General features: G+C 38.8%; 1 protein-coding gene across 2 annotated transcripts in view; it reads right to left on the bottom strand.

Moving 5' to 3' along the window:
• phf14 (PHD finger protein 14) overlaps nt 1–23,223 on the bottom strand; it is a 252,389-nt gene that overhangs the window by 29,276 nt on the left and 199,890 nt on the right. For both annotated transcript variants that reach the window (XR_009512717.1, XM_059972616.1), the window contains exon 17: nt 7,113–7,230. Coding sequence is in view for 1 of the 2 variants with exons in the window: in XM_059972616.1 (XP_059828599.1) it covers nt 7,113–7,230 (118 nt within the window). In the remaining variant the exon portion in view is untranslated. The remainder of the gene's footprint in view (nt 1–7,112; nt 7,231–23,223) is intronic.

Here is a 23,223-nt window from a genome sequence, read left to right as displayed (position 1 = left end):
AAAGTCCCTAGATCAGACAGGATATACCCCAGATTACTACAGGAAGTGAGCGAAGAAACTGCTGCAACTTTGGCAAATATCATTACATCCTCACTGGTCACAGAACAGTGTCAGAGCATTGCAGAGTAGATAATGTTATTCCTTTGCTCAACCCTAGGAATTATTAACCTGTGAGTCTTAGGTCAGCGGTGGGGAAACTATTGGAGAGGATTCTCAGATACAGAATTTTTGAGCATTTGGAGAAGCATAATCTGATTAGTGATTGTCCACGTGACCTTGTGAGGGGCAAGTTGTGCCTCACAAGTCTGATTGAATTCCCGGCAGAAGCAACAAAATATATTGATGAAGCTTGAGCAGTGAATGTAGTATATGTTATATTAGTAAAGCCTTTAATAAGGTCCCCATGTAAGGCTCATTTAGAAAGTCAGGAGCCATGAGCTCCAGGGAGACTTGGCAGTGTGAATTCAGAATTGGCTTCTGCACAGATGGCAGAGGGTAATAGTACAAGGAGCACATTCTGCCTGGAGATCGCTGACTAGTGATGTTCCACAGGGATCTGTGTCTGGACCCCTGTTACTTGTGATATTTATAAGTGACTTGGATGAGGAAGTGGAAGGGTAGGTTAGTAAGTTTGCAGATGCCATGAAGGCCAGTGCGGAAGGTTGTTGTAGGTTACAAAGGGACATTGATAGCATGCAGAGCTGGTCTGAGTAGTGTAGATGAAGTTCAATTCAGAAAAGTGTGAAATGATTAACTTTGGAGGATTGAACCTCAAGGCGGAATACAGGGTTAATGGCAGGATTGTCAACAGCGTGGAGGAATAGAGGGATTTTGGGACTCGTATCTATAGATTTCCCTAAGTTTCAATGCAAGCAAGAGAAAATCTGCAGATACTGGAAATGCTTTTTCTCCCCATAGATGCTGCCTGGCTGCTGGGTTCCTCCAGCATTTTATATGTGTTGCATGCAAGCTAATAGGGTGCTTAAGAAGGCATATTGTGTTTTGGCCTTCATTAGTTGTTGGAATGAGATCAAGACCCGTGAGTTAATATTGTAGCTCTACAAAACTCTGGTTAGACAACATTAAGAATATTGTACTCAGTTCTGGTCACCTCATTAGAGGAAGGATGTGGAAACTTTAGAGAGCGCAGATGAGATTTACTAGGATAAAGCCCGGATTAGCAGATATGTCTGGTAGGTTAAGAGAGCTAGTGCTCTTTGTTTTGGATAGAAAGAAGATGAGGTGTATAAGATGATAAGAGGAATAGATTGAGTGGACAGCCAGAGACTTTTCCCAAGCAGTAATAGCTAATACAAAGAGGTACGACTTTAAGGCGTTGGGAGGAAAGTACAGGGGGATGCGAAAGATAGGTTTTATTTACACAAAGAATGGTAGGTGCAAGCAATGCACTGCCAGGCATGGTGGTAGATGCAGATATATTAGAGACCATCAAGAGACTGCTGGATAAGCACGTGGATGTAAGAAAAATGGAGGGCTATGTGGGAGAGACTTATCTTGGAGTAGGTTAAAAGGTCAGTACAACATCATGGGCTGAAGAGCCTGTACTATGCTGTACTGTCCCATGCTGCCTGCATTTTGATCAATAACCACAGGTCAATTACAGACCTTGTTTTTAGGATTCTAAACTTTAACTACTTATATTAACTTTCCATTAATTCCAAAAATAATGTTGAAACCCAAAAAAACCAATGATAATCCACAATGCAGATTGACATTAATCTGTGTGTAACTCAAAATGGAACAGGATTTTAAATCAAGGTCTCATCAGTATGTTATGAGGTTCTGTCTTAGTAAAAAACAATCACCAGGTGTGGAAAAATAGATGCCGAGCTCAGTTGCAAGTGGTTTATCTCTGATGCCAGCCTCTGAAAGCATGACTACAATAAAGGAATGAGTTTAGCTTACTAATAAAGTCCTTGGCAACAATTAAAAATATGGTTCTTCTTTCAGATTAGTCAACATGATTATATAAATAAGCATAAATATTGCTAATATTGTTAATGACATTAACTATGCCAATAATTTGTAAAATTAAGATGCATAAGTATCAAACACTTAAGTAGATACTGGCTGCTGTGCAGGTTATTTAAACGCAACAAGGTTCTCATCACAGACAATATTATATTTTACATCTTGTTAGTTAACGCAAAGTACCCCTTGTGTAGTGATTATCTCTACACATAAAAGACTATTAACCATTTTTTTCATCACTTATGAACAAGACTTTTTTAAATAGTTATTGCTGGGGCCCCACCCATCTACTAACTCTATTAACAACTAAAAGGTTTCAGTACTATTTGTGCAGTACACCTGCAAAGCTTTCCAAATATCCTTCAAAAAGCTCACAACTGTAACTTGGTCAGATTGACTCTTTCCAAATCAATGCAAAAAAGTTGCTTTGTGCAACAAGTCTGAAGACACTTATCTATTTCCAAATTTGATTGTCATGGTAGAACCAACATCCCTCATTTCTGTTCCCTGCCATGGGAAGGGGAAAAAGGAAATAAGGAATGTTTTCTTATTTGAGACCTGTTAGCCAGGAAACATGTAGAATAAATACGTCACCAGTACCAGAACTAAATTTGGACTATTTTACAAGATTATATTGTCTCCTTACTGAAGCTTTTTGAAGATTTGTATTTCCTTAGACACCAACTAAAAGGTAATATTGCTGAATAATACAGGGTAGCTGCTATAACACAGTGGTCAACTACTCTACGCTACTCAGGTGCAACATACCACTTCAATCATTCAACTTGATTCAGTCCTCCACAAGCCTCCTTCCTCACTTCTTTTTCCAGTGAACTGATGACTACTGGTGCTGTTTCCTGCTTGAGAACAGAACCCAAACGTTTAAGCACTTTTTTCCTGTCAATTTAACTCAGTTTTAATCCCACTCCTACTCTGTCCTATCTGCTTGTGCTTGTAACAACGCTCAAAGTAAGCCTGAGGAATAGAGGCTCATCTTCCATTTAAGTACGCTATAACTTTCCTAGCTCCATCCTCAGGATACAGGCCAAGGACCAACATCCATTGCAAGCTCTCATGGCCCCTGGCTGGCCTGAACATATTTTTATATACACAGACGTGTGCCCTCTGGTTGGCAAATACGTGGGCGGAATGGCCCAGTTTCCAAGCTGTATGACTCGAGTCAAATCTGACTTGGTCGTTTGTTACGTTGATTACACTTTTCACACCAGTGCATCCTAGATATATTCCTTTTTGCATATTCATGATTTCCCCTCTATCAGAAATGACAGAACACTTAACTACCTCTGTACTATCTCTTGCACTGCTCTCATCCCCCTTGCTTCCTTCCGAGCAGGGTGTTGAAACTTCATCTTAGACCTTAACAATCTCTAGATTTAATGTTCATACTCTGATTTTTGCCACTGTCAATGTTATGCCAACTTAAGAAACATTCTCCTTCTCCTCCTTCAGAATTTCATAAACTGTGTCTCTGTCCACTCTACCATCTCCAACAATAAGATTCTTTCCTAGTCACACGTTCCCAAGCAACATGTCTACGAAGGTTTTCAGTCATCCAGGTCACTGTATACAAGCAGTAGTAAGTCAAGGCAAATGGACTTGCTGACAGCCCAACAGGCAGAGGTAAGCAGCAGAGAAGACAGAAAAGCATAGTCATCCCATATGTAGCTGCAATTTCAGAGAAATCCAGAAGGATTTTCTACAAGCACCGAATCCCTGTGTTCTTCAAACCTACAAACACATTCAGACAGAAACTTGTCCACAGAGCAATATTGTATATGTTATCCAATGCAATGAGATCTGCACAGATCTGTACATTGGTGAGAGAAAACAACCACTTCACAAACAGACAGCCCAGCGTTGGAGGGCTAACACCTCAGGTCAAGATGCGGCTGTATATCTACACCTAAAGGACAAGGGGCACTCCTTTGATGTTAACAATGTGTACATTTTGGACATGGAGGATAGGTGGTTTGAAAGAGGGATTAAAGAAACCACCTTATTCAAACTGGAAAACCCATTCTTGAACAGAGGGGGTACGACACCACCTATCAGCTACTTACAGTGCAGTCCTAACATCTCTACCCCAGTGTCTCCACAACAGTTCATACCTCCAGTCATGCAAAGATAAGACTAATGACCCCCTCATTACCTCTATGATTCTTAATGATCCTCACATGATTACTATACCTTTAAACAACTCTCAGAGTGTATAGGCCAGAAAACTATCCACGATGGATTAGAACTGAAGAAGTCTCTTGGATGAGTGGTGAAATGTCTTCTGGACAACACAGCAAGTCCAGTTGCCTTGATTTACTACTGCTTGATATGTTTTCCATGCAACATTTTCCTTTTGCCACTCTACTTTTCATTATCCTCAGACCCAAACACTTCCTCCAGGTGAGGCAGCAATCCATGTACACATCTTCCAATTAATTCAGTGGATCCAGTACTCATAATATAGTCTCTTCTACATTGCGCACTTGTGCTTGCAAATATCCTGAATCATGGGAAGTTCACAACTACAGCTATGCTGGGTTGTTCACACCACTGTCTGAAGAGTCCAGCGATTAAGGGAGGTACAGTTCCCATACCAGGCAGTGATGTAGCCAGTCCGGATGCTCTCAATTGTGCCATGTAGGAAGTCCTTAGGATTTGGGGGCCCATACCAAACTTCTTCAACCACCTGAAGAGAAAAAGATGCTGTTGTGCCTTTTTCACTACACAGCTGGTGTGCACATACCATGTGAAGTCCTTGGTGACGTGGATGCCGAGGAACTTGAAACTATTAACCCCTGCAACCCCAAAGCCATTGATGTCAATAGGGGTTAGCCTGTCTGCATTCCTCCTGTAATCCAGAACCAGCTCCTTTGTTTTTGCGACTTTGAGGGAGAGGTTGATTTCTTGACACCACTATGTCAGATGACTTCTTCCCTGTAGGCCACATTGTTATTATTTGAGATGAGGCCAATCAATGTAGTGTCATTGGCAAATTTAATTAGCAGATTAGAGTTGCGAGTAGCGATACAGTCATGGGTGTGCAAGGAGTAAAGGAGGGGACTCAGTACAGAGCCCTGAGAGGTTCCTGTATTGAGAGTCAGAGGATTGGAGGTGAGGGAGCCCACTCTTACCACCTGCTGGTGATCTGACAGGAAGTCCAGGATCCAGCTGCACAAGGCAGGGTCAAAGCCAAGGTCTCTGAGCTTCTTGTCGAGCCTGGATGGAACTCTGGTGTTGAATGCTGAACTGTAGTCCAAGAACAGATTCTCACCTAAGCATCCTTCTTCTCCAGATGTGTATGGATGGTACGTAGAGTAATGACTATTGTGTCATCTGTCGATCAGTTGTGTCGGTAGGCGAATCGTAGCAGGTCCAGTTTGGGTGGTAGCAAGCTGCAGATGCAATCCTTGACCAGCCTCTCAAAGCATTTACTTATTATTGAGGTGAGTGTGACAGGACGTCAATTGTTCAGGCATGTTACCTTAGTCTTTTTTGTTACAGCGACAATGGTGGATAATTTGAAGCAGGAGGGCACTCTACACTGGGAGAAGGAGAGATTAAAAATGTTTGTAAACACACCTGCCAGTGGTGCTACACACATCCTGTGTACTCACCGAGGAACGCCGTCTGGTCCCGCAGCCTTGCGACTGTCCAGTCGTTAGAAACATCTGCGTACCTCAGCTTCAGAGGTGACAAGGTTGCTGGTTGTAGTGGTGGCATTCCTCGGAGGCTCTGAGTAAGCGACATTGAACCTAGCTTAAAAACAATTGAGTTCATCTGGGAGAGAGGCCACGGTGTTGGTTGCACCACAACATTTGACTTTGAAGTCTGCGATGGTATGCAGCCCTCATCACAAGTCATGTGTGCTATTCGTGGTGAATCTTGATTCAATCTTCTCCCTATATTGTTGTTTTGCAGCCTTGATAGCTTTGCGCAGATCATAGTTGATCTCCAGCAATGTAAGCTTGATGTCACACTGCAAGTGCTGCATATTGTTAAATATTGAATAATATTAATTAAATATTGAATTTAACAAATTCAGATAAGCATTTTGCACCAAAACTGGTGACAAAGGAGATTGCAGATAGAGGAATCCGGAGCCACACAAAAGACTCTGGAGGAACTCAGTGGATCAGGCAGCATCTATGCAGGAAAATGGATCGTCAATATTTTGCGCAAGTTCCTCTAGCACCTTTTGTGCTGTATTGGATCAGAACTGGTTAGTTTTGAAGGCATCAACCTGTAACTTAAATTTCAATTTTCTTTCTCTACAGACCTGTTGAATACTTAAAGTCCTGCATTTTATTTCACATTTCCAGGATTTGCAGTGTTTTGTATCTCACAGTTCCAGCATGTTTTAGTGTACTTACAACTCCTCCAGACAGACAGATTCTTTTAACAATTCATTACCCTGCCTCATTTGATGCTGCCAATCTGCTAAGTATTTACCATATTGGCTGGTTTTATTTCAGATTTCTAACATCTGCAGTTTTTTTCTTTTGCTTTTCTAGCATTCAACTAGGAATTGCCTGTGAAAGTCTTCAGGTTTTAATAATCTGTCTGGTAAAGGAAGGCCATGTTATACAGTTCTGTTTTCTACTGGAATGCTGACAGACTAGAAATACTCTGAAGACATCTCTCTTGGAACTGAATAAATGTTACTCTATCACTTCATATAATCATTTTGTTTAATACTGTACATTCCTTTAACATAGATTAAATGACATGGAAGAAAATAATTAACTTATAGTTATCTCCAACAATTGAAATAACTCAGATTAAAATTCCAAAGGTCTACAAGTTGGTGTTCCAAACATCTTTCTAATTCATCAATAATGTAGAATTGGACTTCCCTAACTAACCTGAAGATTGGAATAATTGGGATTTATCTACTTTAACTACAAGATTGCACACTCTACATTAAAAGTCTGACAGAAATTCAATATCATTTTTGATTCGCTCCAAGTCTGACGAAGATATTTAAGCATTGTATGACTCAGCTTCTTGGATTTCTGAATCAATGCTGACAGGTATTTTCCACACACTAGTTTTTAGAGTTGTACACTGAAGTGAATTCTAAGGTAGCATGCATTTAATCTTACTTTTGAAGATGTAGAGTCACACTCCTGACAGATCCAACCATAACCTGTCTGCTTTGGGGATTTCTTCAGGGGTGGATCGAGGCAACCAAAGTGGTAACAAAGTCTGCATTCATCACATCTACATAAAAAAATAATTTTTAAAAAATCAAATTAATTTTATGATGACACAAAATTAAATCTATATTTTAAGAAACAAAAGTATGAATAAAGCATCAACTTCTTGTCAGGCTGGTTGCATAAAGAAACCACTAATTTATGACATTCTGGCATCACCCTACCCACCCACTTCAATGGGTTAATATACAAGGTGATGAAAATACTTTCAAACTTAACTATCCAATTTAACAGAATGAATTCTAGAACTCTTTAACAGGCCAAAAACGACTGTGGAGAAAGTTAACATGCTAGGTGAATTATTTTTCTCTAGTTCTGATGAAAAGACCATTAAGCTTTGCTGAGAATTAATCCTACCTGTTCGTAAATGTATTCAAAATAGTTCAAGATATATTTGGTATTTCAAAGTCTATCTGTATGAAATAAAAGTCATAGATAAAAATAGATCATATACATAGACTTCATTTTTGACAAAGGTTCTCTGACCTGAAACGCCGATTTTGGTTCTCTTCCCATAATTGCAGCCTAACCTGATTATCTCTCTTGAACAATTCCCCGCCCACTTCCCACAACAGAATCAGAATCAGGTTTAATATCACCGGTTCATGTTGTGAAATTTGTTAACTTTGTACAATAATAGAGAGAAAAAAAACTTGTGAATTAAAGTATATCTAAAATAGTTAAATTAAATAAGTAATGCAAAAAAAAAGGAAATAAATAAGTAGTGTTCATGGATTCAATGTCCATTTAGAAATTGGATGACAGAGGGGAAAGAGGATGTTCCTGAATCGTTGAGTGTGTCCCTCCTTCCTGATGGTAGCAATGAGAAGAAGGCAACTCCTAGGTGGTGGGGGTCCTTAATGATGGATGCCACCTTTCTGAGGCATCGTTCCTCGAAGATGTCCTGGATACTACAGGCTAGTGCCCATGATGGAGCTGACTAACTTTACAACACTCTGCAGCTTACTTCAACCCTGTTCAGTGCCCTCCACTGCCACCACTGATACCAGACAGTGATGCAGCTAGTTAAAATACTCTCCACCATTAATCTGTAGAAAACTGAGTGTTTTTGGTGACATACCAAACCTCTTCAAACTCCTAATGAAATAAAGACACTGTCTTGCCTTCTTTACAGCTGCATCGATATGTTGAGTCCAGATTAGGTCCTCAGAGATATTGACACCCAGGAACTTGACATTGCTCACTCTCTTCACTTCCGATCCCTCTATGAGGACTATCTTTTCTGAAGACCACAATCAGCTCTTTGATCTTACTGATGTTGAGTGCAAGTTTGTTGCTGTGACACCACTCAACTAGCTGGTATATCTCACTCCCATCTGCTTTCTTGTCACCATCTGAGATTCTGCCAACAATGGTTGCATCGTCAGCAAACTTATAGATGGCATTTGAGCTGTGCCTCGCCACAGTCATAGGTATGGAGAGATTAGAGCAGTGGATTAAGCACATATCACTAAAGTACACTAGATTGAAGTACACTGGATTGTTAACAAAGTGGAGATGTAATTTTCAATCTGCCCAGATTGTGTTCTTCCAATAGGAAAGTCAAGGATCCAGTTACAGAGGGAGGTACAAGTGCAAAGGTTCTGGACCTTTTCGATCAGAACTGTAGGAATGATGGTGTTAAATACTAAGCTGTACTCAATAAACACATCTTGACATAGGTATTTGTATTCTCCAGGTGATCCAAAGCCATTTAGAGAGCCAGTGAGATTGCATAGACCTATTGCGGCAATAGCAAATTGCAGTGGTCCAGGCAGGGGTTGATTCTAGCCATGACTAACCTCTTAAAACACTTGATCACTGTAGAAGTGAGTGCTATTGGAGATAGTTTCTAAGACAGCTTACTCTGCTCTTCTTGGGCAATGATATAATTGTTTCCCTTTGAAGCAGGTGGGGTATCTTTTTTTCATGATACAGATTTTCGACAACTATGACTTTTTTTCTCTCTGTTTGCTCATTCATGGGATGCAGAATGACTCTGGCAAACTCCTCATTTATTGTCCATCACTAATCACCTTTGAACCAAGAAGGTACTTAAATATGCAATAATTCACATTTGTGGACTTTAGCAGGCAAAACCAAACATAGCTTTTCTTCTAGGAAAACAGTGAAGGGGGAATGATGCGGATAAAGCAGATAATATTCAAATTAACTTAAGACTAGTTAATGTCCTGAAGAAGGGTCTCAGCCCAAAACGTTAACTGTTTATTAATTTCCATAGATGGTCCTTGACCTGCTGAGTTCCACCAGCATCTTGCATGTATTGCTTTTGATTTCTAGCATCTGCAGACTTTCTCATGTTTTTAACTTGGAGTTAGTTAATGTGAATACCTCTACCCTAACCCCTTTTAAATGTAAAACTACTCCTTTATTACTATTCTCACAATTAAAATGATCACCTGCAAGGACTTACATAATGCGATAAGATGATCACCAATGTTGATGGATATTCCAGATTTACTTTTATTCATTTTAGAGGATCTGCGTATTGCTACCAAGGCGTGTGCTTATTCACATCCCTACCTAATCATGAGAAGATTGAACTTGAATCACCATAGTCCTTCCTTATGTAGTTACTGCCTGTAACGCTGCTGGCATTTAGGCAGCAATGAAGGCCCCCCATCTCTAGGGGGGTGTTCAGGGCTTCCTTCATCATATAAGTAGCTTCCTCTTGGTTTTCACTACCATCAGTCATAGACCCAGCTCTAGCTAGAGACCCAGGAATACCATCACATTCAGATGTAGAAGGATTCTACATTGCTGTTTCTGTAACAATTTTGTTTTACCAGTCAGGGTTGTTAGCCCAGAGCTTAACCCCTGAACCTAGAGAACTGGTAGACCACTCTTTAGTCTGGCCTCTATCTTTTGACCTGTTTGGCATGTGCATCCCTACCAAGAGCCAAAGCATAAAGCCCTGACTCCAGCCAACATAGCTCTCTGGGTCACTGAAGCACACAAGCCTCCAAACCATGACAAGGTTGTCCTCTTGGAGGTTCCTTATGAAGATATAGCCACAATCATCTGACCATTTCAATACGATTCATAGTGCTAATCAAACTTAAGTTTCTCGATCTTTGGGCAACATAGTGGTACATTTGATGGAGCTGTTGCTTCACATCTCCAGGTTCCTGGGTTCTGTCCTGGCCTTTCGTACCATCTATGTGGGGTTTATAGAGTCTCCCTGTGACCCTGCTGGTTTCTTCTAGGTGCTCCAGCTTCCTCTCACGTTTCAAAGAAAAGAAGCTTATAAAAATTAATTTTAAAAAGATGTTAATAATTTAATTAGATTTGACTTGTGCAAGAATGGTAGAATTTGGGAGCAGTTGATGGCAACAAGAGGAAATTAAATGAAATTAGCACAGCTATGTCAATGAAACTTCATGGTTGGCACAGATTCTGAAGAACTCTGGATATAAGTTCGGTAACTTTAACTACGTTACCATACCCAAAATACAGGCTTACTAAGTACTAGGGAAATCTTATCCTGGACATGAACCAATTGTCGGTGCCAAACATTAACTTCTATATCTCCATTGCCTAAAATTGAATTTCTTATTAATGTAAGGCAATTTAATGTTAAGGTTATAAATTAAAAGAAACCCTATTTTTCCACCTTCCAAAAAAGTAGTCAGATGCAGGGTCCATAGAAAAGAACAAGACATGACAATGCATATCTCATTTAAAAATAGAATAACTAATATATTTTTATCTATTTAAATGTATGCCATGCTTGTTTAAGACAGAACTTTGGATTCTAGACAGACAGAATTACATGTCATAGATATCAAGTATTATGACACAAAAGCTAAAGGTATACTGGAGAAATGATCTTTCCTTTTAAACACTTTAAAATCTGGGTTTCAACGTAATACTAAATTCTGTCTATAACTCTGGAGCAATTGAAGCACTTAGAATTAAAATTTGATGCTATCCTGGAATAATTTCCAGTTAGCCTAAAAATTGTTTCATGCAGCATTGAACTCTGTTTTCTAAATTAGTCATGTTTGTACTCCCTATTAAGTAAAAACATCTAAAGTTTTACTTATTTATTAAAAATGGTCTCAATATTGTTGATTCTATTTCACTCTTCATTTCCTAATTCTTGTGCATTTTAATTAAAAGCAATCTCACGAGGACTAGCCCATTATTGTATAATTATATTCTATCAATCAAGGTGAACCAGATTTTGTATCGTAAATCAGATAACCAACCTATGGATCAATCACAATTCACTGCAAAAACCTTGATTCCAAATTCCACCTCATTAGATTTTCTGCATTGTCTTATCAGCGCGTTTGCAGAAGTCTTTGTTCTAATACACCAGAGAGAGTGTTTCAAGGAATAAGGGTCATATGCTACCAGATATAAGAGTTAAAAACAGAGGAAACACATGTTACATTTCAATTAACATCAAAAGGACAAACTAAGCAATCTAAATTGTCTGCTTAATGTTACATTTTTATTCCTATTTAAACTAACTACTCATTCCTTTTATTTTGCACTTTTCCCCTTCAGTCCTTTATTCATGCCCCTATCCTCTCTATCATTCATATCTAAAGGACAAATGATTAGAGGCCATTGCCCAAGGACCCAGTTATTTCCCCTTCCACTGAACTCCTACAATAACTTTGTATCAATTAAAAGCTATGCTGTTTTCCAAACATTCTTTAAAAATATCCAAAGGATTAAAAAGAGAAAGCTGTCTTCTTTCCATTTCTCTGTTACACAGTATTTCAGTATTGGAAATGAGAACTGATATCTCAATACAATAAATTCAAAGTAAATTTATCAAAGTACATATATCCCACCATATACAACCCAGAGATTCATTTCCTTGCGGGTATACTCAATAAATCCATAATAGAATAATAACCAAAGCAATCAATGGAAGACCCCACCAACCTGGGCATTCAACCAGTGTGCAGAAGACAACAAACTGTGTAAGTACAAAAAGAAAGAAATAACAATAATAAATAAGTATAAATATTGAGAACATGAGACAAAGAGTCCTTGAAAGTGAGTTGTTAGATTGAGGTAACATCTCGACAATGAAGTTATCCCCTTCGTTCAAAAGCTTGATCATTAAGCTCTTAGAAATTAGTTTTATTTAGTCACAAAAAGGAGAGAGACATTCGTTGACTTCAAAATACAACTGATGTGGTTTTTTCCAAAAACTAAGAGCACTACATTAGCACAAGATAGGGCAAATAGTCTGATCTATGCTACACACTCTGTGTAATACATAAAGATACAACATTTTGTTTTCTCCTCTTACACCTTGTAAAATTCACTGAATACAAAAGCAAAAACACCTAATTTTCACTCCTTCAGAGATGTACAAGGTGTCCTTGCCTAGACGTTCATTACAGTGGTACTAAATACAGAAATTTACAACACAGGTTTTAATCTGCTACCAAATTTCACATGAGGAAATACATTTTTTCATAAGAAAATACAACTCAATAACATGTTTGAGCTACTGACCGGTGTGGGGAGGAGGGGGGATATCTAGACAAGCATCCTTCAAATGACCATGCAACTTGCATTTTACCTTCACTTATTCTGCAGACTATTTATCTCAAGTCCGTTTCAGCAATTAGTTGGATTTCAAATGACAAATTTCAATGAAATTTATTCAGTTTCCTTAAATTCTTAACAGCTGATCCAAGCCTTGATAGTCAAAATTGCTCTACCACACATTTTAATTTAATTTTATTTATACTAGTGTGGCATCATTATACTAAAATACAAGTTATAGCCTCCATTTTTATGACATTAGAAACAATTCACCATAGCAGTAGCTGGCAAAGCATCTTGAGCTATTGCATAGGCAACTGATTAAGATTGTTGATCAAGGTCTTGTATGAGCCCATAGGAATGATGAACATAAAAAGCAAAGAAATGTCACATTAAGGTAAGGAGCTTCCACAAATTGATTAGGACTCCAATTCTGTAAAATGATTGGATAGGATAGAGTTTTGTCAAATATGCTTAGGAAAGTTTCATTAATCAGTATCTAGAGATCCAAACTATGGAGAACACAATACGAGATCTACCAGGGAACAAAGTAAGCCAGGTGACAGAAGTGTGAGTAGGGGAACACTTTGGATCCAGTGATCATAATTCTATTTGTTTCAAGATAATTATGGAGAAGGATAGGACTGGTTCTCATGTTGAGACATTGGAGAAAGCCCAATTTTGTTGGCATCAGAGGGATCTGGCAAGTGTGAATTGGCATAGGCTGTTTTCTGGCAAAGGGATGCTTGGGAGCACACAGAGTTTCTGTTCCTATTAGAATAAAAGGCAAGGCTAGCAGGTTTAGGGATCCTTTCAATGAATACTGAGGCCCTGTTTAGGAAGGAGATGCATGGTAGGTACAGGCAATAAGGAACAAATGAGGCTGTTGAGGAGTATAAGAAATGCAAGAGAGCACTTAAGAGGGAAATTAGGAAGACTAAAAGAAAGCATGAGGCTGCACTGGCAAACAAGGTGAAGAAAAACCCAAGGGCGTCTACAGATATAGTATATTAAATGCAAAGGATAGCAAGAGATAAAATTGGTCCACTTGAAGATTAGTGTGGTCATCTAAGCATAGAGTCAAAAGAGATGGAGGAGATCTTAAAAGGGCTTTTTCAATTTGTATTTACTCAGGAAATAGACACAAAATCGATCGAACTGAGGCAAAACAGTAGGTGGTGAGGTCATGAACTGTATACAGATTACAGAAGGGGAAGTGCTTGCTGTTTTGAGGCAAATTGGGGCGAATAAGTCCCCAGGGCCTGACAAGGTGCCCCTCAAGCGGTGTGAGAGCCTAGTGCAGAAATTGCAGAGGGCCTGGCAGACGTATTCAAAATGTCCTTAACCATGGGTGAGATGTTGGAGGACTGGAAAATAGCTAATGTTGTTCTGTTTTTCAAGACAGGCCTTCAGAATAAACTTGAAAATTACAGACAGTGATCCTGATTTCAATAGTTGGTAAGTAACTGGAGGTATTCTAAGGGACCGCATAACGTATATAAGTACTTGGATAGACAAAGACTGACTAGGGATAGTCACCATAGCTTTGCATAGACCAGGTCATGTATGACCAATATAACAGATTATTCAGGTGGCTAACAGGAAAATTGATGAAGGAAAGGCAATAGATGTTGTCTTTGTGAACTTTAGCAAGGCATTTGACAAAGTCCCGTATGGGAGGCTGATCCAGAAAGTTCAGTTGCTTGGCATTCAAGATGAGGTAGTAAAATTGATTCAAATGGCTTGATGGGAGAAACAGGAGAGTTGCAGCAAATGGTTTCTTCTCTGACTGGAGACCTATGACTAATGATGTGCTGCAGGGATTGGTGTTGGGTCCATTGTTGTTTGTCATCTATATTGATGATTTGGATGATAATATGGTAAACCAAATCAACAAATTTGCAGATGACACCAAAATTAGGGGAGTAGTGGACAGTGAGAAAGATGATCAAAGCTTGCAGTGTGATCTGGTCCATCTGGAAAAATGGGCTTAAAAATGGCAGGTGGAATTTAATGCAGACAAGTGTTGCACTTTGGAGGTCAAACCAGGGCTATGTTGGTCTATGGGCCAGACCAATGGGAGTAGGCCAAACAACAATTCCGCATGGACTAGGAGGTCAAACCAGCCTGTTTCTGTGCTGTAGTGCTCTATGACTAATAATTTTTGAGCTTGAAAGCAGGTAGAGGCTCTGTAAACTATACAACATGTTTTCTGATTCATGTAGTAATGAGAAAGTAAGAATGCAAGAAACAGCAAAAAGTCAATTAGACTTTCTCAATTCAATAAATCTACGACTGATCCCATTTTGCCCTCAATGCTTTTCTTGGCTTTTTTCCCCCACCTCATTCACCAAGAAGCCCTGCTTGATCAGATGCTTATCAATTAATTGCTGCCTTGAATATACTCATTGAATTTGCAACTGGATTATCGTTCAATAGCCAGAATGAGACTGAATTCTTCAGCACTCTTGCATAGGTGACCACCTTCATTTTATTAGCTGCCATGCTTTGTTTTAACAACACTGTTTCACTGTTGAGCCATAAATTTAGCCAATTCTCTCAACTGAGGGAATACTGTACAGTGAGATGTTAAACCTGCCAATATGCCCTCTCAGAAGGATATTAAAAAATCCGAGGCATTTTTCAAAGAAATATGGTGTAATTCTCCCAGCCCCTTTTCAATTGCTGACTGTCGAGTGGGAAGAAGAATTAGGTGAATGGACAGAAAGACAGTAGTAATGAAACAACAGCGGTAAGTATGTATTTAATTGGGAGTGAATAAAGAAGTCAGAGGAGAAAAATTAAATTATCTCTGAACTAGACCAATATTGAAGGAATCCAATGAATAAAAATCTAACATATCTGTACAATTTCAGGCAAATTTTGATAATATGGGAATACATTCAATTCAGATTACAAGACACAAATTAAGGTGTCTGTCTCATGAGCAGGTAGATCTGTAATCATAATAAATGGGCTGCAATTCAACAGGTAACAGGTGGAAGATCAAGTTCCCTGTGTTGGAAATACATAACTAATATCAAAATTCTCTCTTCAGCTATCAACCTCAGCATTGAGGCTATTCTTCTCTCTACAGATGCTGTTTTTCTTACAGTTTTCCAGTGAGGACAGTTTTGTTATTTCTTAACAATTATAAAATTTCCTGTCATTTAACAAAAATCCCCATGCTAGGGACCCAATTATTTTTTAAAAAAATCAATGTCTATGCAGGATATTACAAATTCTCACAGGGTTTCTGAGACTCTTCATTGCATTAATTTTTACATATCATTATTTGCAGAGAATTCAATTCATAATAAGTCAAAATACTCAACTTGTATTTTCAAAGTATATTATAATCAAATCACTCTTCTAAATGAAGTTAAATTCCTTGTCATCAGCAAGTAGCAAAATCAATTATTATAGCATAAACACCAGAGATTCTGTAGATGCTGGAAAACTTGACCAACATGCACAAAATGCTGGAGGAACTCAGGAAGTCAGGCAGCATCTGTGAAGCAGAATAAGCAGTTGACATTTCAGGCTCAGACCCTTCATTAGGACTGGAAAGGAAGGGGGCAGAAGCCAAGATAAAATGGCTGTTAGTATAACACCAGCAACTGGGGTTCAATTCCTGCCGCCGCTGTCTGTAAGTAGTTCGTATTTTCTCTCCATGGCTGCATGGATTTCCTACAGGTGGTCTGGTTTTTTCCCTCATTCTAAAGATATACAGGTATACTATGTTGGCAAAGAAAGCCAGGTGACATTTGCAAGCTATCCCCAGTACATCTTTAGACTTTGTTGGTTGTTGACACTTTTACCAAAGTGTCTTTTACTAAATAGCTTGTCATCAGTGAGTAACAAAATTAATTACAATATTATAAACACCAGAGATACTGCAGATGCTGGGAAACAATTAATTTTCCTGTATGTTTTTATGTTTTGAAGTACACATGACATATAAGATTCAAGATTCAAAAACTTTATTGTCATTCTAACTGTACATCAGCTCTGCAGGGCAGAATGAGGCAGCGTTTCCCAGGAGCAGTGCAATCATAACATAACAAATGCAAAACTAAATAATAAACATAAGAATAAATAGTAAAACACAACAGCCACATGTCAGTTAAAAACAAGTTATAAGTGTCCAGTGCAAGTTAAAAGTGTCCAAAGCAGAGTCAGGTAGAGCAGGTATTTAGCAGTCTGACTGCCTGCGGGAGGAAGCTGTTTAGTAGCCTTGTGGTTTTAGTTTTGATGTTCCTGTAACATTTACCTGATGGCAGAACAACAATCAATTCATGGAGAGGGTGTGAGGGGTTTTTAATGATGTACCGTGTCTTCTGGAGGCATCAACTCTGAAAGAGGTCTTGGACAGAAGGTAGGGAGACCCCAATAACCTTCCCTGCTCCCCTAACCACCTCTGCAAGGCTTCTTTGTCGGCAGCACTGCAGCTGGAGTACCAGGTTGGGATGCAAAAGATCAGCACACTCTCAACCACGCCTCTGTAGAATGTAGTTAAGATGTTAGTGGGGAGTAATACTTGTTTAAGTTCCTCAAAAAGTGCAATCTCTGCTGGGCTTGTTTCACAATCTCATTCTCTGAATATTTATGTGCTTATCGAAGAACCACTAAAATGCCTCTATTGTATCTGGTTCCAACATCACCCTGGCAGTGCATTCCAGGCACCCATCATTCTTTGTAAAAATAAACTTGTCCCATACATCTCCTTTGAACTTTTCTGCTCTCAATTTAAATGTATACCACTAATACTAGACACTTTATCCCTGGGAAAAAAATATCAAGGCCTTATGTAAGAGAAAATCCCCAGATGCTGAAAATCCAAGCAACACACATACAAAATGCTGGAGGAACTCAGCAGGCCAGGCGGCATCTATGGAAAAAAGTCCAGTCAACTTTTCGTGTCGAGACCTTTCAGCAGGATATCTAGGTTTCTCACTTTTATTAACTTGTGTCAGGTGTTGGGAGCAGGAGGAGCCATGCCAGAGGTTTTTGCGGACCTGAGCGACTTTGTTCAGTTTGTCTGAGAAAAAGTTGAATTGTCCTCTTCTCTCATCTCTTTTCCCTTTTTCAAGGTAGCCAGGGTCCTGTTGGTGTCCATGGTCTACAGCTGCATCTCAAACTACAGTTCTTCACAGGCAGTGGATTCTCACTCTCGAAACTCAGTGAGCACCCTGTTGTTCAATATCTTCAGGTGTGGTCAGGAAGACATGCGCCTTTGGGGTGTGGCCCTATGGATGACCCAATTCCTCACTGGTGTCACCACCTGAAGCGTTGAGGGAGATTAAAGCGTCAAGACAACAGGCAGGCAGTGTACGCTGCTGTCGAAAGAAGGCCTCTGCATTCTCTCGCTGGTGAGTGAAAGTCTGCTCATCCTTGAGTTCGGACAAGCAACGTGGCAGATTGTAACAATGAAAGAGGAAGCTATTGCTCTCCCCTCTTGTTGAGGAGGAGAGTGATGGCAAAGTGTTGGGATGGACAGTAGTTTTCAATGAACTCTAGATCATGGTCTCTTGGGGTTTTGCTATTGCTTGCATGGTGGATGGTGGATGTGGGGTCAATGCTTTTGCTGGAGCAAATGGGGTTGGGAAGTGGGGAGCGTTGGTTGATGCTTTTGCTACTGCTTGTGCATGGGATGGGGAGGAGGATTTGGAGTTCTAACATTTTCTGTCATTCATTCTTTATTTTTTCTCTTTGTTCCATGGATGTCCATGAAGAGTAAGGATTTCAACTTGTATTAAACCATTGAACTCAGCCTCCACTGCTTCAAAGAAAACAACTCTAGTTTATTGATCCTCTCTGTAACAGAGGATTCTGGGTAATTGGAACACATCAGGACCAGTAAGTATATTTTAGCCCAATTAAGCAGCTGCCTCAATTAGCCAAAATTTCATAGAAATAGCTAAAAAGATATAAAAATAAAAAACTAAAGTTTAACTGAGTAACAACTTATGTATTTAAATGAAATACAGAACTAGAACTCTACCAATACCACCACAACACTATAAAAATGTGTATTAGTTCCTAATAATTATCGACAGAGGAATTCATCCAGTGTACACTGCCATGTTCTTTTCACTGACTATAAATTGACAAAACCAGCGCAGACATCTAGTGCAGATAACGAGACTGTCTTCATACAATGCTTTTGACGATAGCATCCACCAAATCTTCAGTTTTACTGGGATTTTCAAGATGATTGTCAATAACCTTCAAATTCTCTGTAGTTCTTTCACTTGTTGAAGTAGTGAAATTGTTTCATTTTCACTCCCGGCCATTTCTGCAGTCTCCAAGTCTGAATGCCAACTTATCAGTGACAAAAACGATTGCTGTTTGAACACAAACATGCACAACTATTTGAAAACTGTTTGCTCTGAGCATGGTGTGGTGTCCAACAGCCATAGCAAGTACACGCGACTGGTGCTGGTTAGAAACTGTTCGGCAACAATCTCCTACCCCAATTCAGTAGCAGGGTGGCCCAAATAAACAAGGAGAATCCTGGCTATTTTCTCAATTAGTTTTTATTCTTTAAGAGATGTCCCAAATAAGTGGCTGCCCTGATTCACCCAATGGCCAAATATCTGGAATCCACTATAGCACATTCTCTTCAATCCAGGCAGCATAGGGAATGAAAAATATTGATATCTCTGGAGCCACTGGCACTAACAATAAGGCTGCAACAGATTACTGTGACCAACCCCTCCAGAGATGCAACAACTTCAATTTGGGTTCTGGCTTGTCAAAGCAAGCGCAGTTTACTTTTTGATTTTCTGCAGCCGTTTAGGCAGAGTTGTGAGCAAGACTACCCTGGCTCCAAAGTGTTTTAACCGTTTGGTTTTCACACCATTGGACACAACCACAGTGTACAGAGTTCACTACAAAGCCAACTTTATCTGAATACTACAGTGCTTCTTGTCAACCCCCTCTAAGGCCATCTACAGTCTCTTCTAATGAAAATCAGCAACCATGTTGTAGCATTTGGTTCACAAAAATAAATATGGATTGAAATGTTTATTTTTACCTGCTTTTAATTTTCAGTTGTAGCTAAGCATTTGCTTGATAAGTACAGTGGAAGTTGTACGCTTGTTGTGATGAGCACTGAATTCGAGTTACTACCATCAAGGTTGATGAGTTTTCCAGGAGGGGGAAAAAAGCTCCTTCATTGGATTTCTTCCTTTTTCTTTCTGCTTCCTGACCTCCATATTGTCTTGCCATTTGGTTGCTCAGTATACAGCTGAGGATAAGGCCTGTACTCTCATGGTGATACTGTAGTGTGGAACACCATGAACGAAAGGACAATATGGCCTCTTTACTGTGCTCCAGGTGATGGCAGACTTGATTCAGCATCTCAATGATCACTGATTTTACAGTTGTGAGGCAGTAGTTTTCACACTATGCACAACCTGCGCACTGGAATAAAAAGTCATGACATCCACATGATTTTTTTCTCTGTTTCCAAGTAGTTTGGTTTCTTCTGAAGGCATAAATACAGCTTCAAAATTAAATGCCATAGAATGAAAACACCAAAATTGTAGACTGGATATCAAGCATTGGCCATCCTTTCAGAAAAATTTAATAAAGTCTACAAGCCATCTTCAGGTTACAAGCTTGCCTATTCTTTAGGCTTACTACTATTAATGAGAGTATTATAGTGTGTTCTTCAACTTGTTTAATAAAAAACAGATAAATCAAGGGTTCATGTGGCACTTTACTGTTTATGGACAACACAAAAGCTAGTCACATCACAAGATTAATTATCAAAAATCCAGACACACTACTATGTACTTTTTCAGCCCATTCTTTCTTGTTATTTTTGTGCAGGAGAGGGGGATTTGGGGGCCAATGCTCCTGTTGCGTTTTATGTCCTAGGTGGGATTGATGTTCTTGTTGCATTTCATATGGAGGGGGTTTGGAGGGGGGTGATCGATGCTCTTGTTTGGTTTTATGTGCAGGGAGGGGAATTCAGGGAGCTGATGTTCTGGTTGCATCTCGTATGGAGGGGGTTTGGTGGGGGGGGGTGAAATGTTCTTGTCTGTTTTTATGTACGGGGAGGGGAGTTCAGGGGCTGATGATTTTGTTGCGTTTCATGTGGGGAAGGAGGGGGCTGATGATCATATTGTAGTTCTTTTTTGTGCAGAGGAGGGTGTGGTTTTTCATTTTTCTCTCTGAACTGACTTTGATGCTTTTTTCTATGTTTCGTGACTATCTGGCGAAGAAGAATCTCAGAGCTGTATATTGCATACACACTTTGATAATAAATGAACCTTTGAACTAGTTAGCAATTGCACAAACAGGGCAGAGTTTACAAAATGATAGGTATGCAAGCAATGGAACTCTACCATGGGGCAAGCCTACAATCCTACAAGAGCCATGAAAACAATCTGCTTGACCTGGAAGGTCAAAGATTCTTTGGGAACTATTGGCACTACATTCAGTGTTACAGTTAGCGATAGCTACAGCAGGTCTGAATGAGACATCCTTATTGAGGTACAGAAACATCAAATATTGTTGCAATGCTTTCTAAACATCAAGTTATATAGTGATGTCCTGCTGAAAAATTGTCCTCCTTTGCTTTTTCCCCCTCTAATCCCCTATCACCTCCTTGTTCCACCAGTTTGTTCGGATATATGCACCTACAGTTCACTTTCTCAGTAATGCTGCAGTGACAATGTTTAATAATGTACCAGTTTCTGGGAGAACAGGCTTGTGAGGAAGCCTTCACGTCAACAGAAAAATTTTTCAATGTTTGCCATTTATTCCCTGTAAACTTTTGGAACACAGAAAAATGTTCAACATTAAGCCAATGAAGAATCAAAAACAATCAGAAGAAATTAAACAAAAACAAGTTGGAAGTGGTTGATGATTTCTTTGTTAAACATGACTGGGGTCTTTCTCTTAGTCTTTAAAATTGTTCACAGTGCAATAGTTAGTGAGCAATAATCACTTGGAGTGATCATGCCATTAGTGCATGCACGCACCAACATAATCATGATTTTCCAACTCTGTATACTTCAAACAAGCTTTCACTGACTACATTCTTGTGCCCTCATAAACATGGTTCTGAGTGCAATTCATTCCAAAAGCATGGAGATCGCCTGTTGTCAGTTTTGAAAGCATGGAAAGACTTGCAGCACATAAAACATTGGTGGTTCCCATGCTAAATATGTTACAAATTTCAGTATTAAACAACTTGCTTTCCAAAAATTTCTTATTAAATTTATTTTTCCTTATCAACATTATTTTAAACAGACAAAAAAAAAACAAAAACAATTATCTTCCATTGAACATTTGTTGAAGATTGCAATACCTTTGCACCATAATACTGAAGTAATTTGCTTCAAGGAAATTATGCTTTCCTGAAAATAAAAAAATCTATTGCTGCAGGTCAGTTAAGAGTGACAATTTCTAACACATAGGAAAAATGCCCTGCAATTGCTGTAGAAATTTGGTACTTGCAGGGTTATTCCATTCAGTAATGCCAATTTATCAAAATTACGAAAGCCTAGGTTATTACCTTGTTATCTGACAAAAACAGTGGTACACTCATTGCTCCCTAGTGAAATAGACTCTGAAAGTATCCTGCTCTTGATACTCTCAATATTCAAAGCTTATTAAAAAAGAATTGTTAAATTAGGAAAAGGTAATGAAGTGTCTGCAACCTTTCAAGCATTACAGTTGAACACTCCGTCATGTACATTTTCCTATTTGAAATGACATCATCAAATTTCTATGCAACGATAAATTTACACACATCAGTGATCCTTAATATTGCAGGATATATTAAAGTAAGGTATCAACAGAATGGATATGCTAAATTTACACTTTTTAGTTAAAGTAATTCTGTATTATCTGTAGTCCAGTTTATAGACAAAATTAGGTCATTCTACAGACATCAGCATTATCAATGGGATAATGAAAAAAAAACTGCTGGAAAACTTAGCACAGCAAGCAGAATGTGTGGAGGCCAGGGAATAGTTGACAATTCAGGTCAAAACCCTGCATCAGGATTGAGGGTGTAGAAGGAAGATATCCAGTATGTAGAAGTGAAAAGAAGGGTGAAACGGAGTGATAAACTGAATTTTACAGCATCTGCAGTTTACCAATGAGGTAGCTCTTTTTACTGTGATAAGAAAAAAACATTAGATGACAATCGGAGAATATCAAAAGATTTTGATCAATGAAAAGGTCTTTCTTTTAGTCTTTCCCAATATTCAGACAATTATTTTAAACATAATTTGATATCCAAAATAAATGCTTGAAAACAAAGTTTCACTTTTAATTTGTAATTATATCCCACATTTATATTTTTATATATATTTTTGTCAAAGTCAAAAAACACAATTTGAAGATATATTTTATAATGTTCCCTTAATTCATTGTTTTTTGTGATATACTTCATTCTATTAAAAAGAACTAATATTTTAATAAAGTTATATCCAAA

This window comes from Hypanus sabinus, chromosome 6 (genome assembly GCF_030144855.1).
Source record: "Hypanus sabinus isolate sHypSab1 chromosome 6, sHypSab1.hap1, whole genome shotgun sequence".
Lineage (NCBI taxonomy): Eukaryota > Metazoa > Chordata > Chondrichthyes > Myliobatiformes > Dasyatidae > Hypanus > Hypanus sabinus.
Note: the sequence above shows the minus strand (reverse complement) of the source record. Positions and strands in the feature narration are given on the sequence as shown.